This window comes from Telopea speciosissima, chromosome 11 (assembly GCF_018873765.1).
Source record: "Telopea speciosissima isolate NSW1024214 ecotype Mountain lineage chromosome 11, Tspe_v1, whole genome shotgun sequence".
Classification (NCBI taxonomy): Eukaryota; Viridiplantae; Streptophyta; class Magnoliopsida; order Proteales; family Proteaceae; genus Telopea; species Telopea speciosissima.
Genome location: NC_057926.1, coordinates 12,424,904 through 12,440,738, shown reverse-complemented (window position 1 = coordinate 12,440,738; position 15,835 = coordinate 12,424,904). Strand labels below are relative to the sequence as shown.

The 15,835-nt window shown below is 38.6% G+C and overlaps 2 protein-coding genes across 2 annotated transcripts in view; one reads left to right on the top strand and one right to left on the bottom strand.

Annotated features, from left to right (window-relative positions):
- LOC122645853 (FIP1[V]-like protein) overlaps positions 1–1,701 on the top strand; it is a 41,019-nt gene extending 39,318 nt beyond the window's left edge. The window contains exon 9 of the mRNA XM_043839246.1: positions 715–1,701. Within this exon, the coding sequence (XP_043695181.1) occupies positions 715–1,383 (669 nt within the window). The 3' untranslated portion in view covers positions 1,384–1,701. The remainder of the gene's footprint in view (positions 1–714) is intronic.
- A 3,323-nt stretch (positions 1,702–5,024) lies between these two features.
- LOC122646828 (aquaporin NIP6-1) lies at positions 5,025–7,797 on the bottom strand. Its single transcript, XM_043840436.1, has 5 exons — positions 7,401–7,797; positions 7,074–7,298; positions 6,801–6,995; positions 6,547–6,608; positions 5,025–5,265 (listed from the first exon to the last, which is right to left on the bottom strand). The coding sequence occupies exons 1-5, from the start codon at positions 7,629–7,631 to the stop codon at positions 5,067–5,069; spliced, it is 912 nt and encodes a 303-aa protein (XP_043696371.1). The 5' UTR covers positions 7,632–7,797; the 3' UTR covers positions 5,025–5,066.
- Between the last annotated feature and the right edge of the window lie 8,038 nt (positions 7,798–15,835).

Here is a 15,835-nt window from a genome sequence, read left to right as displayed (position 1 = left end):
GGATATCACTACTATGTCCACCATGAACGCCTCTTGCATGGCTACTGGTCTACATGGTCGAGGCTCGCAACGTTTCTTCGAATCTCCAATTCAGAAACAAATATATCCAACTTCTTCACGGGTATGACAACCAAGGTGAACACAATCTGCCCTACTCTTATTAGTCTTCCTCTACCACCTAATCACTCTAAAACCACAACTAGGAACATTGCCATTCTCTCCACCATCTTCTCTATGGAGTTCATCGTTCTTTTCCTCTCTGTTTGGGCTTTTCTTAAGAAATACCTCAAATACCAAGACATGGCATGGACGCTGGGCCTTGAACTCCTAGCCTCTGGAGGCCCAAAAAGATTCAGTCATGCAGAGCTCAAAGCTGCCACAAATAACTTCTCCACCATTATTGGGCAAGGCGGATTTGGGATCGTTTATAAAGACAAAGAATCCGCAAAAAATATGGACAGATACAGAAAAACCCAAATAATACGGCCAACTTATAAGATACGTGGAATATTTCAAATATTTGAAAAATACATGTAATTCAGTACATACATGAATTACTCACAAATGGTACAAAAATTTACTTGTTCCTGACTAAGTGAACACCATCTTGAGTAACTAGAAAGGAAAAATGTACGCTCCCTCCCATTTTGAAATAGAAGCTTCCCTTTACTGCAGATGAAAGCTTTCTTATCATGAAATTTTGCTTTTGTTCAGGTGACCATGAAAGGAAGTGAGCAAGAACGTGGTAATGTGCTAACATTAGGTCCCTCTGAATCTAATGATCCTGCAAAGTCAAGGTCCTCCAATGTGTTTTCCAAAAAGACTCGTCATGAGGATGAAATTCCACAACAACGTCACTCTTCAAGAAAACATAGAGAAGATGCTCCCTCAGATGATGAGCAACAAACCTCGAGGAAATGTCGGTCCAAATTGGAGCATTGGCCAAGCCAGAAAGAAAGGGATCATAATACCAGTTCTCAGACAGCTTTGTTAAAGTCTATAGAGGCTAACATGAATGGCCCATCTTCCTTTGCCAGCGAACAGCCAGATGAATCATCCAAGACAGCTAAGACTGTCAATAACCAGTATTCCCTTGGGGATGAGAGAAATACTGGTGGTTTGGAGGATAAGGATTCTGAAATTAGTCTTACACCTGGCAACCAACCCGAGGCAGAAAAAATTGGAGGTGACTGCCATCTGGACACAGTAGCAAAACTAAAAAAGCGGAGTGAGCAATTCAACCTTCCAATGCCTAGTGAAAAGGATGGCATTTCAAACAAGATGGAAAGTGAACAACTGTCTGCAACCCAGACCAAGACTGCTGAAAATACAGAAGTCAGACCAGAGCGACCAGCTCGGAAACGCAGGTGGATCAGTAACTAAGGAGAGCTCAATGCTATTTTCTGATTATGAATTTTGCAGATCTCTGTTGGGTGGATTCCTTTGACTTAGGAACCTGATGTTCTTTTCTCTCTGCAAATTTAAGAATGCCCTCTAAGCATTCCAACAGTTACCACGGTTTCAATGTGTACCGTTAGTTCATTCAGCTGAGCATTAGTTTTTTTTTTGTCCTGTTCGTAATTTCCATTATGTATGTTTCATCATAGTGTATGTATACTAAAATTTGTAACATTGTACTGGTGGTTGGTGGTGGCCACGGAACCCCTTTTTCTGCATTGAATACTGTTGTTTTGTGAACCAGAGACATGGTGTCTATGATGCCTTGCGAATCATGTTCTAGGCCTGGCCTCTATTATTAACAGGGCCTTCACTATCAGAAAGTTGGTGCTGTTGGATGGGAAAACACAAGTCTTGCTGGCTCTTGACGGATGTGGCTTTGCCGATCAAGTCAATTCACTTTTTCGCATGGAAGAAAAACTTGACCGAAACATGTTGAAAACATCAAGTTAACTTGGTTTCGCAGGTGTCCGAGATGAGTTGAAGGGGGATTTTATAAAATCCCTGGATTCGATCGGGTTTCGATGGTTTGGACTGGTTTGGACCATATTTTAGTGATTTCGACACACATACCCATCGAAACTAGGGGAAACTTGGCTCGAAACTAGGACAGACATGTATTTATGACAAAAACTGCCAGAAACCAAGACAGACTCATTTAAGTAAATGAAATACGTAAATGTTTTTGTATTTGTATTTCATTTACTTAAGATATTATTCATAAATAGGCAAATAATTCAAATTTGAATCCAATAAAAATAGTTAAAACATCAAATTCCAAAAGGAAAAAAAGTCACCTCCCAATTCAAGAACAAAAACTGGATTTTCAATGGTAGGTGCAATTTTCAATTTTCTAATGTTGGGGTTTTTCTCAAATCTAAAAATTCTATAAATCATAATATGGTAAAACATTGTTAAAAACCAAAAGTGCGGTAAAATATTCATTTGTTTTGATGTCCAAATTTTTTTTCTTCATTTAGAGCGATTTTGATAGCATTCGCGCACACCAAATTAAGTCTGATTGGTACATAATTCTTTCAATATAGATCAAATTTAAACAATCTTGGATTTGTTGGAAAGCTATCAAAACAAATCTTTCTAACAAATCCAAGAGTACTTAAATCTCATTTATATTGAAAGAGTTATGTTCCGGTCAAACCTTATTCGATACCATGTCCAAGAACAATATACAGTATCAAACTTGGATCAAAACCACAAGTAATATTTTTAGTGTTCTCTATGTGAAGCTATTGCATGGATTGAGTTTAAAATGTCAAAAATAGGCAACACAATAAGAATTATGGTGAAAAAACAACTTCTGGACCTTGAAACCAAGGTTCGAATAAGCCTGGAGAAAATTCCAAGTTTCGACTAAGATATGGTCGAAACTGAGATGAACTCGTTTTTTGGCTAGTCGAAACCTAGTCGAACCTGAGTTATAGAACCTTGTTTCTTGGTGATCCCATGTCTACGCTACAACCAAACAAACTTTTGGGCTCAATATGAATTGTGAAGGTTACTGTCTGCGTAGGGAAGGAATGAGAGAAAAGTCTTGGCTACAATATGGAGCTTCTGGAGAGAACTTCTATGCATCACAATGTCTATAAGGCTGAAAAATGCTGATCTGAAATTTAAGGATGGATAATGCATAGTTATGTTCTTTCCATCCCCTTCCCCCCACCCTCCCAAAAAAAAAAAACCATATGTCAGCCATTGGCAAGCCCAAAGCAGGCATTTGGGAAGGGAATTTTATTGGTGTTGAAGGGATATACAAGAAAAAAGGAACACAATACTATTCGAATCCGAAATAATTTTTACCTAGAGCAGCATAGCCCTTCGTCACTTCTGCTTGGCCGTGGGGCTTAAATATAACAAACTTCTCTCTCGCATATGCATTGAAGGTGATGACCTTTCCCATGGAAGATGGTGACCCAATCGTCTTGTTGACGAAGAAAAGGAGTATGCTAGTTACAGCTTACATCCAGGACGCCTACATCCTCGGATCTCCCTACATGCATCAGCATGCCCATGACATATGTTAATTTCCCATGCGATTCTGGTTAGCAAGTAGGCTTATGTTTGTGAGGTTGGTTGTCATGGTTAATTTTTCATTGCGATTCTGATTAGCAAGTAGGCTTGTGTTTGTGATTGACAGAAAGTTGTATGCCGTATATTGAGATGTATCTCTGTTATTATTCGACATGAATCAATTTGTTGACTGAGTCAAGGTTTTAAAGTGGTAATTTGCAATGTGACTCACAGGTCAAGCCAGTAGGGAGATGTGTATAATTAATGTAGCCCAAGTGGGAGATTGTAAGATCTTTCTAATATTATATTGGGCTTAATTAATTATACCTTATTCTATTGGTGTGGGTCCATGGGCATAAAACCCGACTTGTGACCAGTTTAACGTTAATGGGGGTATACTAGTCTTTTTCATTGTGAAGGTCGATTGGATTAGGGTTGTATTTATTATAAATATATGGTTAGGGTCCCTGTAGTCACTTGATCTCATTCTCTGTTCTTCCCACTAAGAATGTGAGAGGTGTGTGTAAGGCAAGGAGACTGGAGAAGATCCTAATCAAAGTTTTATTTGCGAAGGATGACAATAAAAGAATTATGGTTTATTCTACATCGTTCTTCTCCAACATACGTGGGTGCAAGATACTTCTAATCCCTGTTTTCTCGTTCTTTTATTCAATCGTGTTCTAATTCACTGTATGGAGATGGATTAGAATTTTTACAAAACCCAAAGAATTTCTAAAGGCTGGGAGCTGAGGTTAGTTGCTCGGGCTGGCCCATGTCTAGGCTAAAAACACACACAATGTAAGGGAAGACAATTTTGTTCATGAAAAGATTGGAACAAAACATTTTATCAAAAATGATACAAATAAAACAAAATAGATCTCAATTTAGGGAGAAAGTTCTATGTGAGAGAGTGTTCTCCCTATGCTCAGACATAAACGAACTGATATGACGACCCCACCTCATAAAAAGTGATAATGATCATCCTGTTGATGCTGTTGCGCGCTTCTATTGGCCCATGCACATGCAGGGGCCACGCTACCCACAGAGAACTCTTTGCCCCTCAATTTATTATCTAGTCACATGCAATTAACGGTAAATGCATGTTACACTTGTCTTTGTCTTTGACTGAAACAGAGCATTAAAAAAACTGAAAAACCATGTTTAAATTAGTGCTGACTCCAAGATTCTTAATTTTTTCACAAACAAAGAGAAAAACTGGGGTAAAAAAACAAAGGGAAAACCTTATCACTTCTTTATTCTATCATTTCACAACATTGGCCTACTGATCAATTTACATATATATGCTAGTTAACTCTCACTAGAGGACAGTACTTACTCATATCTCCAATGAACCATGACAAGAGTCAACTTCTAAGCTTCTTTCCCATCACTTTCTTTTTCCTTTTCTTGGGATCTTTAATTATTTTTTTTAAGCAAGTGGACATGAATCCATGAACCATCATCATCTCCCATTGATCTTCTTTCTTTATGATCATATTGATGAGCTCACCTCGGGATACTTGTGCTATGTATTTTTCCCTAGAAAGCTGAATTACTTTATTTCTGGTGGGGAAGTTCTATCACTTTCTCAGGCTACGAACTGCCGACGGCTTCTCTGCATCGTGTGCTTCTGGGAGTTTAACGACAGAATAAACTCCAGCTCCACTGAGTGCACCAAGGATAGGGGCAGTGAGGTAGACCCAGATGGCCTTGTAGTTGTTAGCAGCTATGGCTGGACCCAGAGTTCTCACAGGATTCATGGATGCTCCACTGCTCTCCCTATACCATTATTAACAATACAGAGGGAGTCATTCAATGAGGAAATATGCTTTTGGAAATAAATGAAGAAAAAATAAATAAAAAAGGGATGCAATGGGTCCTAGTTGTGCTTCCATTTCCCCAGTGAGATCATATTGTGAGATTCTCCTTTATGATTAAGGTGATAGTTTTGTTATGGGACAAATGCTCTTATATATAATAGGTAGGAAATAGGGAAAAGATTTTACTACTTTATTGTAATGGACGGATAGGATTTAAACTTTCAAAATTGTAAGAAATGATGTGATAGGTCCCAGGACCTTGTGCACATGGTGGGTTCCGTTCATGTGCTTTCATTATCAAAAATGTCTGATTGGTGGGTCCTTCTGACATCTCTTCAACTGGATGATCAACATTAATACTTTGTGGCTCCTTTTTTGGATTATTAGCCGCCCACCATCCTAGCATGTACTTGAACTATACATCCAACTTGGTCCATTAATATTTCTTCAAAAAAACTTGGTACATTAATATATTGGACCCCTAGAATGTACCCCGAGTATCACAAAGTATAACACTTTATTATTTGCCATTTGATAGAATATGAGTTATTTTACTAAAATAAAAAATAAATAAAATGAAAAAGCAATACATGAATTAATGCATGTATATTTCAATATCTAAATTATAATCCAAAATAAATAAAGAAAGTTGTTAAAATTATGTTTCAAAGTTTTAGTAAAATTATCAAAATACTATCAAGATGAAAATAAAATACAAAATAACATCTTTTATAATTTTAGCTACTTCTACTCATTTTAAGCTAAAATTGATGCCAATAAAATGCTTGCCCTTGGATTAACCCATGGATTGTCATGTGATAAATAGTAAAGCGTTATACTTCATTAGGCATAGTGACTAGAAAGGTAACCCGTACTAGAATCTATGTATTTGGAGTCAATGTTTTCTATTGGAAAATGTGGCCCCTGTGCGCATAGGGACCAATGAAAGCATATGCATTGGCATCATGAGGGTAGGAATATTTCAGCCTCTCTTGAGGGGCGGGGAGATCATTTCACCCCTACAGAGAACTTTCTTCCATTTATCTTTTTTTTTTGGTAGAACTTTCTTCCATTTATCAGTTGGTCTTTTTGTAAGTTTGGGGGTTTTTAAATGTAGGCCAAATTGTATGATGCAGGAGTGAGGGTTTGATTTTATTGTGGGCTTCAATTTGCTAGGCTTGATAAAGAAAGGAAACAAACTATGAAGCTACAAGGGTAAAATAGGAAAACTGCGTTATACCCTGCGATGAGTATGTTGAGCGTGACAGTGGCTCCAACCGCGATTCCTGCGAGCTCCCCAACCTGCATAGAACATTAAAAGATGCCAATGTTTTGAATTATTTGGAATTACCAGAAAGACCCTAACTATATGGAAAAGGACCTTTAGACGAGGTGGGAGACAGCAATACATAGCTCATGTGTTCTCTTTACACATGAATTTTCTATTGATTTAAGAAAGAAAAAAACCAAAAAAAAAAAAAGGTGTACACTTACAGCTCTTGTGTCGGTGGCTACTGCAGTGACAACGAACATCAGATTGAAGGAGATGATGAACTCCAAAGCAAAGGCCTGACCATAACTACCTGAGGGAACGGTAACTCCACCACTCATGAAAGGATGGAAGATCCCCTTCAGTGCAAATGCAGCGCAGATTGAAGCCATCACCTGTGCTCCAATGTACACAGGTACCTATGTCAAGTAGAGATCATTGTTAGAAGGTTTTTAGACAGATTAGAATCAATCAAGAAGTACAAGAACTGCTCTAACCTGTTTCCATGGGAAGTGTTTGAGAGCTGCAAAGGCAATGGTGACTGCTGGGTTGAGATGGGCTCCTGAGATATGACCAGTTGATAGTATAACTATCATTACAGCGAGGCCAGTAGAGGCAGCAAGGCCGATAAGCGTTTCCGAGCCTTTTGTTTTTTGGTTTACAATCCCAGTAGCTGTCCCCGCAAAGATGAGTATAAGGGTGCCTATGAACTCTGCTCCTACCTTTTCAAGAAATGTTAAGAGAGGGGTCAGTCTTCAGTCCTGACATTTTGACATAATAGATCTGTTAAAGATGAGTAAGAATCTGATTTGAGGAATGTGTACCTTTCTTGCAAGAGAGACTGGTGGAGGAGGTAATGAACAAGCCATTGGACCCAAGTTGCCTTCTTCCAGTGCCCATTCTTCTACACTGAAGCACTTGCAGCTATTAAGGAGGGAGGATTTTCTGCCATTACCACTTCTTTCTGACCTGAACCCACCAAAGAGAGGAGCTCCAGGTGTCCCTGGGGTTACAGGAGTAGAAGGGGCTGATGGAACATCCTCTGTGTCTACCATCTCGAGTCCAGAGTTTCCAGACCAGAACAAAGAAAACTGAAGAAAGAAACTACAGAAATTAACTTGGGTTGTTCTACTCTTTATCTTTCTGGCCTTCTATGATTTATGAAGGTAAATTGGGGCTTTATATAATAGTAAGGTGTTGACTTGAGAATCCAGAAATAGCAGAGAGAGACAAGTGGGGTCAGGAGGCAGGAGGAAAGTTTACGAAAAGGCTCCTGTCCTGCAGTGGCGGGAGCTGGAGCGTTCAGCCTAGCAAAACCACCTAAAAACAGGGGTTGGGGTGGTCATTTCACATGTGGGGCCCAGGTGAGATCCACTTGTGAAATGACCACCCCACCCCCTGTTTTTAAGTGGTTTTGCTGGGCTGGACGCTCCAGCTCCCGCCACTGCAGGACAGGGGTCAAATCCAAAAGTTTAGTGGCTAGTAGGGGTGTCAATACCCAACCCGAACCAGCTCGAACGAGCCCGGACCACACCGGACTGAACTCTTAATGGTTCGGGTTCGGTTTGTGGATCCAACGAGGTATACGGTTTGGTTTGGTTTGGGCTAGCCCGACGGTGCATCGGTAGCCCGAACTGCACCGAAACCGAACATTTCTTAATGGTTTGGTTTCGGTTTTTATAAAAGTCACACCAAAACTGAAAAGCCCGAATCGGCCCGTTGACATCCCTAGTGGCTAGAATTGAAATACGGAGAGGGGTACTTTTGGAATTTAGTGGTGTTTTTCTCCTTCTACTTCACCTTTTAGTTTTGAAAGCGGCTTGCTTGAGCTTCAGATATGAATTATGGTTTCCTGTCTCTACTAATGAATTACTCAGTGCCTTCCGTGCCTTCCTTCATTGAGTAGTAGGCCAGATCACAAAATAAAAAGAGAAGAGTGGAAGAGAGAGGCAGAGAGAACGGAGATCATGGCCATATTTTGCAAATGAAGGTTCACTCAGCCATATTATATATTTTCCCTTTGTTTTTAGAAATTTTTTTTTTTTTTTTTTTTGGAGGAGGGAGGAGTATACTGCCCACTCTCAGACACAGAGGGGACGAAATAAGCACCCCACCTCATTATGCCAATGCGTGCAATATCATTGGCCTCCCGCACACACAGGGGCCACACTCCCTTACAGAGAACATTGACCCCTTATGGGAAAAAGAACTCTATGGGAGTAAATGTGGCCCTAGCACCCAAATATAGAGGGAGCTAAATGACTGCTCTGCCCCCATGAAATGTAATATTGATACCATTATTGATGTTTCCGCACATGTTCCCATTGGTTTACATGTGCAAATTTTTATCCTCTCAATTTGCCTGCTCATACTTGACGTCAAGTACATCTAATAGAAGGAGGTGGATCTCGCGTGGACCCTATCTCGGGCAGTGTGTTTGGGCAGAGGGTAGGATAATCATTTCTACCCCTCTGTTAGATGTACTTGACGTCAAATACAGACAGGTAAATTGAGAGGATAAAAATCCTCCGCATGCACATGGGACCACGCTCCCTTGAAGGAAACATTTTCCTTTTTTTTTTTGAAGGACCAGACATTTGTTACTTTGAGAATCTTTAATAATATTTTTGATAAAATATTGTTTAAAATGCACCCTTGGTATTTGGGCCAATATACAATATCGTGATAATTACTTGAAGGAAGAATCCTCATAGTTAACTACGGGTTGTAACATCAAAAACAAAAAAAAAAAAACCTAAGGGTTGATGTTGAGTAGCTTTCTTACGTTCTAAAGGGTTATTTATTTGAAAAAGTGACACAGATTCTCTTTGTCATTGATATTGAGTAGCTTTCTTACCTTCTTCACTCTTATTTTCTATTTTTTGGGGTGGTTGGTGAAAAGCAAGTTGATTGGCTGATTCACAAAATCCTTTTTTTTTTCTTTTTTTTTCTTTTCCCCCTTGAACCTGGGTCTAAAATAACTTTTGTGATTATCAAACAATAAGCTTGCTTTAATCATATAGGGCTATTATAAATAAAAATTTCATATTAGTCCATTATTTATCCTGTCATGCGCACTTGGGTCCTCATCAAAGTTTTTGTGGGGGAATCCATCACTGTCTAAAGTGTGATGTGCAAAGATGGGTTGTAGTGTCTTTGCACACCCTGGTGTGGTCCCATCTCTTCTAGGTGGAAAGGTAACCCATAACTACTAGGTACAGAGATGATGGTATCAGCCACTAATGTAAGGGATTTTACTCCTCTTAAGTTTCAGATCCATTATTTCTTGTTATTTCTCTCTCCAGAGTGTGACACGTGGTGAACTTGAATCTAATGGTCTTAAATCGTTTTCTTTTTGAGTAATGAACTAATTATGGTTATCCCAACCCAGAGTCTAACTCGGATCAAGTTTAATCAAACCAGTGTTAGACCCATGATTAACTCAAACCATTCAACCCTAATCTCATCCCCTCTCCCTCTCTCTTCTATCGCCCTCATTGAGAGACGAAAAAAGCTGCCGCTGGAAGCCCAACCGAGGAGTTGCAACTTCGCGGGAAGCCCACCTCTTCTTACCGCTGCGACTTCAGGCGACGGATCTGAAAATGGGGAGCAGTAAAATGGGCACAGCACATGCCAGTTGCCTCTTTCTTTCTTTCTCTGCGACTCTTCTAACTCTCCAATTCCTAAAATACACTCGCAGGGACCAAATAAGCCCTAAATTCTCTCTCTCGCTCTCTCCTTCTCTTTCTTACTCTCTTTTGAGCCTCTGGGTATCAAATCAATCTCTATAAGAATCAAGAAATCAATATTGGTAAGAAAAGCAATTCGTATTTCTCTTTTTTTTTTTTTTCCAGTTTCCTGAGATGCTTTTCTTGTTCTTCAAATAAAACTAGGCGGAATTTCACCCACCTTCGAAAGAGCTTCGATCGTAATCCCGTCATCTTTAGGATCGTTGATTGGGTTTTTCCGTCTTTGATTTGATTTTACCTTCTACCAGAAGATAAAGAGTCAGTAGCAGTGGGAACGGATGAAAAACGAGGAGCAACCTCGGTCACTGTTTGGGATTTCTCTCTCTGATAAACCCAAGTGGAAGCAATTCCTCCTCTGTTGTTCAGGTTTTTTCTTCGGTTACCTCGTTAATGGCATCTGCGAGGTTTGTTCCACATGCAATGATTTCAATATTTCTTCGGTTACCTCGTTAAGGTCGCTCGAGATCAATCAACATATTGTTGCTATTTAACTGTTCTTCGCCCGTTTTTCTTCCACATTTTGCATCTGATTTTATGGAAACTTGCTTTTTGTTGGAGGCTTCCAATTGCTTCGTTTTATTTTCTTGCATGAATGATATACGCAATTTTGTACCTATATTCGCTTTTTCGGGTTCTCAACTTTGGGGTGGAGCTGTTGGAATTTCGAGTTAAATGTGTATTTCCTTCGCATTGTTCCATTAACCATGGATCCTCTGTTTTTAGATCTTTCGAAAGAATTTTATTAAAAGTAAGATTTCGTAGTGATATCATTCATGTGTATATTTTTGCTGCTAATTTATCTAATTAATTCCGTGTCTGTTTCAAGAATACGTCTACAACCGTCTCCAGTTCAGTTATGGTTGTTACTTCACCTTTGTACAAGGCTTCGTTTATCTGGCATTGTTATACTTAGAGGGATTCAACACCAAACAGATGGTGTGGAAGACTTATGTGAAGCTCTCAGCGGTTCTAATGGAATATTTACCAATGCTTACACCATGGAACACAGAATTGCACAAATCACACAATATCCTTCTCCTTCACCTAAATGACATATAATAGTGCATTTAAAAAAATTAGAGAGAAGTAGCATAAAAAAAAAAATTGCATCACACCATTCTTCAGAATATTGGATTAAACGAACATGATTTATGGAGGTATGTGAGTCTTTAGCTCAAAATGGAAGAGCAATTGAGGTTATACCCAGTAGATGGTGGTTTGACTCCCCCAAGACTCCTAATTTCTTTACGAGGGGATACAATGTCTTTCCTTCATGTCAAATACTCTACATATCCTTGTTGATTAATTCATCTAACGTTTGGTTTGAGAGTCGATCAAGGAAGTCAATCATGTTGGGTAATTTTTTATTGACAAAAATCAAATCAAAGGAGATATTGGCCAGAACAGCATTATTGCCAGCTCTGGAGCCAGTTCTATTTTTTTTTCTCTCTGATCTAGTATTAGTTGGAGATGAAATCAGGACCATTTGTTGCAAGAACTTCTGCCCATAGCTGGCAATACTTCTATGTTCTTTGCAGCTCCAAACTCTATAAGCTATTTTGCCAGCAGACCTGAAGATAGACTGCTGTTTTCATGAGTAGGTTATCCTTGTTAGTAGATGATTCTATTGATTGAGCTATGATATTTGAACATTGAAGGTTGTAGTAGCTTTGTGATTCTGCCTGAAAATGGTTATCTGGTTGGAAAGTCTCTGTTTATGGTATTTTCTTTGTTAACTGAAAGAACAATAGAAATAAAATAGTAACTAGGATAGCTGGCACAATCATGTTAAAAATCCTGATGGATTCGAACCATCATAACCTGTTTAATTCCTAGGTGCTCTCCCATTTTGAGCCAAGGATTCACCTTAAAAAAAACATGTCAGAACAAACAAAAGGATTTTGATTTGGTTTGAAGATGGAAAAGAACAAGAGATTCTTTCATTTGAACAACTCTCAAAAAATGATAAATTTCAACTCAGTTTATCAATAAGAACCATGAATCCATTTATGTTTTCCGAACTAGAGATATGATGATAATTTACATACACAGATTAGCTGTATGTCGGTACTTCACCCGATGAAACATGACTTTTTTTGCTTCTACGACTGTCACTCCAACCTCCGGAACTAGTCTTCAAAACCTAAAGTTCCTTACTAATTATCAAAAATACCATGTCTCTTTAGGTTCAATCAGGCTTCAAAAGTCTCCGCACCTCCAAACTCTGTCTAGCCAAGTAACTAACATATTCATAACTATGTAGGGAACCTTTCATTTCCTTTGCCTTTATGAATTTTACATAAAGATATCCCCAATAAACCAGACCCTAAGATGTTCCCTAAAGGAATCCTGATGGTTGCTACAAAGAGCAAGGAAAAAGGAAGAAAATGGGATTTAGCAAATTTATAAGAGAAAAAAAAATCACACAGAAAAGCCATATGGAAATCCAACCATCACATGTTCTCTTAGGACCAAAATTATACTCAATCAGGACATCTTTTCCAGCCTTCACTCAGCAGTTTTACATTGCCCTGGATGTTCTTTAAAATCATGCGACTCTTGAAGACATCAACTAGTTGAAATGCTTAACTACTTAATAGCATATAATAAAGTGTATGACCAAATGATTGGACAATACCCAAACAGATAAGGACCTAAAGTAGTTTGAAGATACCAATGTGTTCAATGGTAAGGCTCTGGTTCTTCATCCCCCAGAGCCGGAAATTGGGAGATAAAGTGAATGTCAAAAAGATTACTTATCACACTATGGTTCCATCATCAGAAACACAAAAACTAATATATGAATGCTCAGGGGTATAGGCTGTGTTACTGTGAATGCTCTTATCTGACATTTCTTATCAGTTTAACATGTGTCATAGAAACATAACAAGATAAAGTTTAAGGAACAAAAGAAAAGTTACCACCAATACTATAAAGAATTTTGTATGATCTAAAAATAAAAGGACAGACGGGGGAACACAAAGAATATAGAAATTCTAATTTAAGAATTCTACTCATGGGAAGTAAGAAAGAAGACAAATAAATTACACATCTGGATCCAATGTTACTATAGCCAAAGATTGGACAAACAAAAACAGGGCATGCAAACCATAAAAATGACTCCACTTCATATGAAGTCACAACTGAATCAACATGTGGGCACAGAGATTTCAGATTTATTATGGAGGTAAATCTGTAAAACCAGGGACTGTATGATAGTTCAAATCCCAGATTCATATTAATCGACAGAAAATCAATGTCGTATGCTCTCAATTGCAGATTCTTCAGAACAGTAAATAGTTTATGTCGAATACAGAGTTCAAGTCAATAAAGATCAAATCACCTTCAATAGATCTCTGATTTTTAAAAGTTGTGTTCATTAAAAAAAAATAACATCGCCTTAAGTTACCTGAAGAAACAGAGGGCGCCATTGCCTAAAGTCGCAGCGGCAAGAAGAGGTGGGGTTCCGGCGAAGTTGCAGCTCCTCGGTTGGGCATCCGGCGGCAGCTTCTTTCGTCTCTCAATGAGGGCAATAGAAGAGAGAGGGAGAGGCGATGAGATTAGGGTTGAATGGTTTGAGTTAACCATGGGTCTAACATTGGTTTGGTTAAACTTGACCCGGGTTAGACTCTGGGTTAGGGTAACCATAGTTAGTTCATTACTCAAAATAAGAGAATGATTTAGGACCGTTAGATTTAAGTTCACCACGTGTCGCACTCTGGAGGGAAAATAACAAGAAATAATAGATCTGAAAATTGAGAGGAGTGAAATCCCTAATGTAAGTAGTTTAAACTAGTGGAACTTCAGCTTTCTTTCGTTCTATGCTCGACGCTACCAGTGGAGGACTATTGCTAATGGGCTTTGAGCTTGATGTAGCAGTCAAGGTCATCTTCCGACCTTTTATATGCTTTAGTTCCTATCCACTTTGATAGCCTGGAAGTGGATCCACTCACTAAAAAGGAAAAATGTACAGTCCACTATAAAATCTATGGATTTGTACATCTATTTATCCCACATGGAAAGGTAATGTGACAATTTGTTCTGTTGGATATTTACACCTAGATTGATGACATGTCAAATTTAAAATTAAATTCAATCATATACCCTTTAGTATATTGATAAGGAAATTCTTAGTATTTCAAGTATTGGTATTCTAGATTGGAGAAAGTTTTCATGCACTCACAGTGAAGTTTTTCTCACTGTTGTGATCTCATAATTACTCTTCCCCTACTGAAGATACCCTATTTTCTTGTCCTAAGGATGTTTAGGGCAAGGATGTTTAGGGCAATGATAAGATGACCATTCTAGGACGTAGGGAAACCTACATTTTCCCTACCTTTTATAATTTTGGACACTTGGGGCAATTTGTAAGTTGTGTCGTCATTGTTGGCAACAATATATTGGTTGAGGTGATTGAATGGTACTTGCGGGGTTCAACCTCATTTGGAAGTAGCCTAAGGGCATTTTGGTAAATGTGCTCAAATTCTGGTGATGTGGTAGACATGTCAAGGACATGTTTGGATGTGCCTGGTACAGTGTTGCATGATTTGGTATGTGTTCATGCATGATTGCATGATGGTATGCTTGGTAGTGATGTTGAACTCATGTAGAATGCATATGGATGATGTGATGGTATAATGCAAGCATACAAGTGAGTATAATATGGATGGAGTCATGGCATGGTGTGGAAGTGTGCATGCATGGATTTAGGTGGATAAATCATGATGATGTGTTATGTATGAGATCAAACACTCTTTGAAGCACTAAAACTCAGCATGAAAATCAATCCCTCAAACTCTCACAGCATTCTCTATGCAAAATCGCCTTCTTCTCCTTGATCTCCTTCCTCTCTATATAAACCTCAGCAGCTTATAACTCTACTATGAGATCTCTTCAAGTCAAAGCACAAGATTTAGGGGGTATAATGGTAATTCATTCTTGTTCAAGTGAGTTTCCCAACATGCCCTCACCAGATTTCATAATCCACTTTCTAATCCACCAATAAAATTTCATGCAAGGTTCACCAACCTTATTTCTTTCCATTATTGCCCTTGGGTCCAACTTCAAATAAAAATTAAACCATATAACTTAAAGCAATCCAATATGAACCAAAAGTGAACCAGACCAATGTAAAGCCATAAATTGAACCAAATCCACTGAATTAAAACATAGTGTCTCAATTTAAACCATATAAGTTCCAATTATTCACATTAATTAAACCATATAGTCAAAGAACCATGGTCTCTTCCAGTCAAGGTCGGCTCCTGCCCGATCTTGTTGGTACACCTGCTATTACCACATTAAAAATAAAATGAGGGGTATTACATCTTCCCCTCCTTATAAGAATTTCATCCCTGAAATTGACATACTTTACTCCTAAAAAAGATGGGGATACTTGGATCACATCTCGTCCTTGTGTTCCCAATATGCTTATTGCTTACTATGATTTCTCTATAATATTAATTAGTGAAGGAGTTAGTTTTGGGTTTAATGACTTCGATGGACCATGG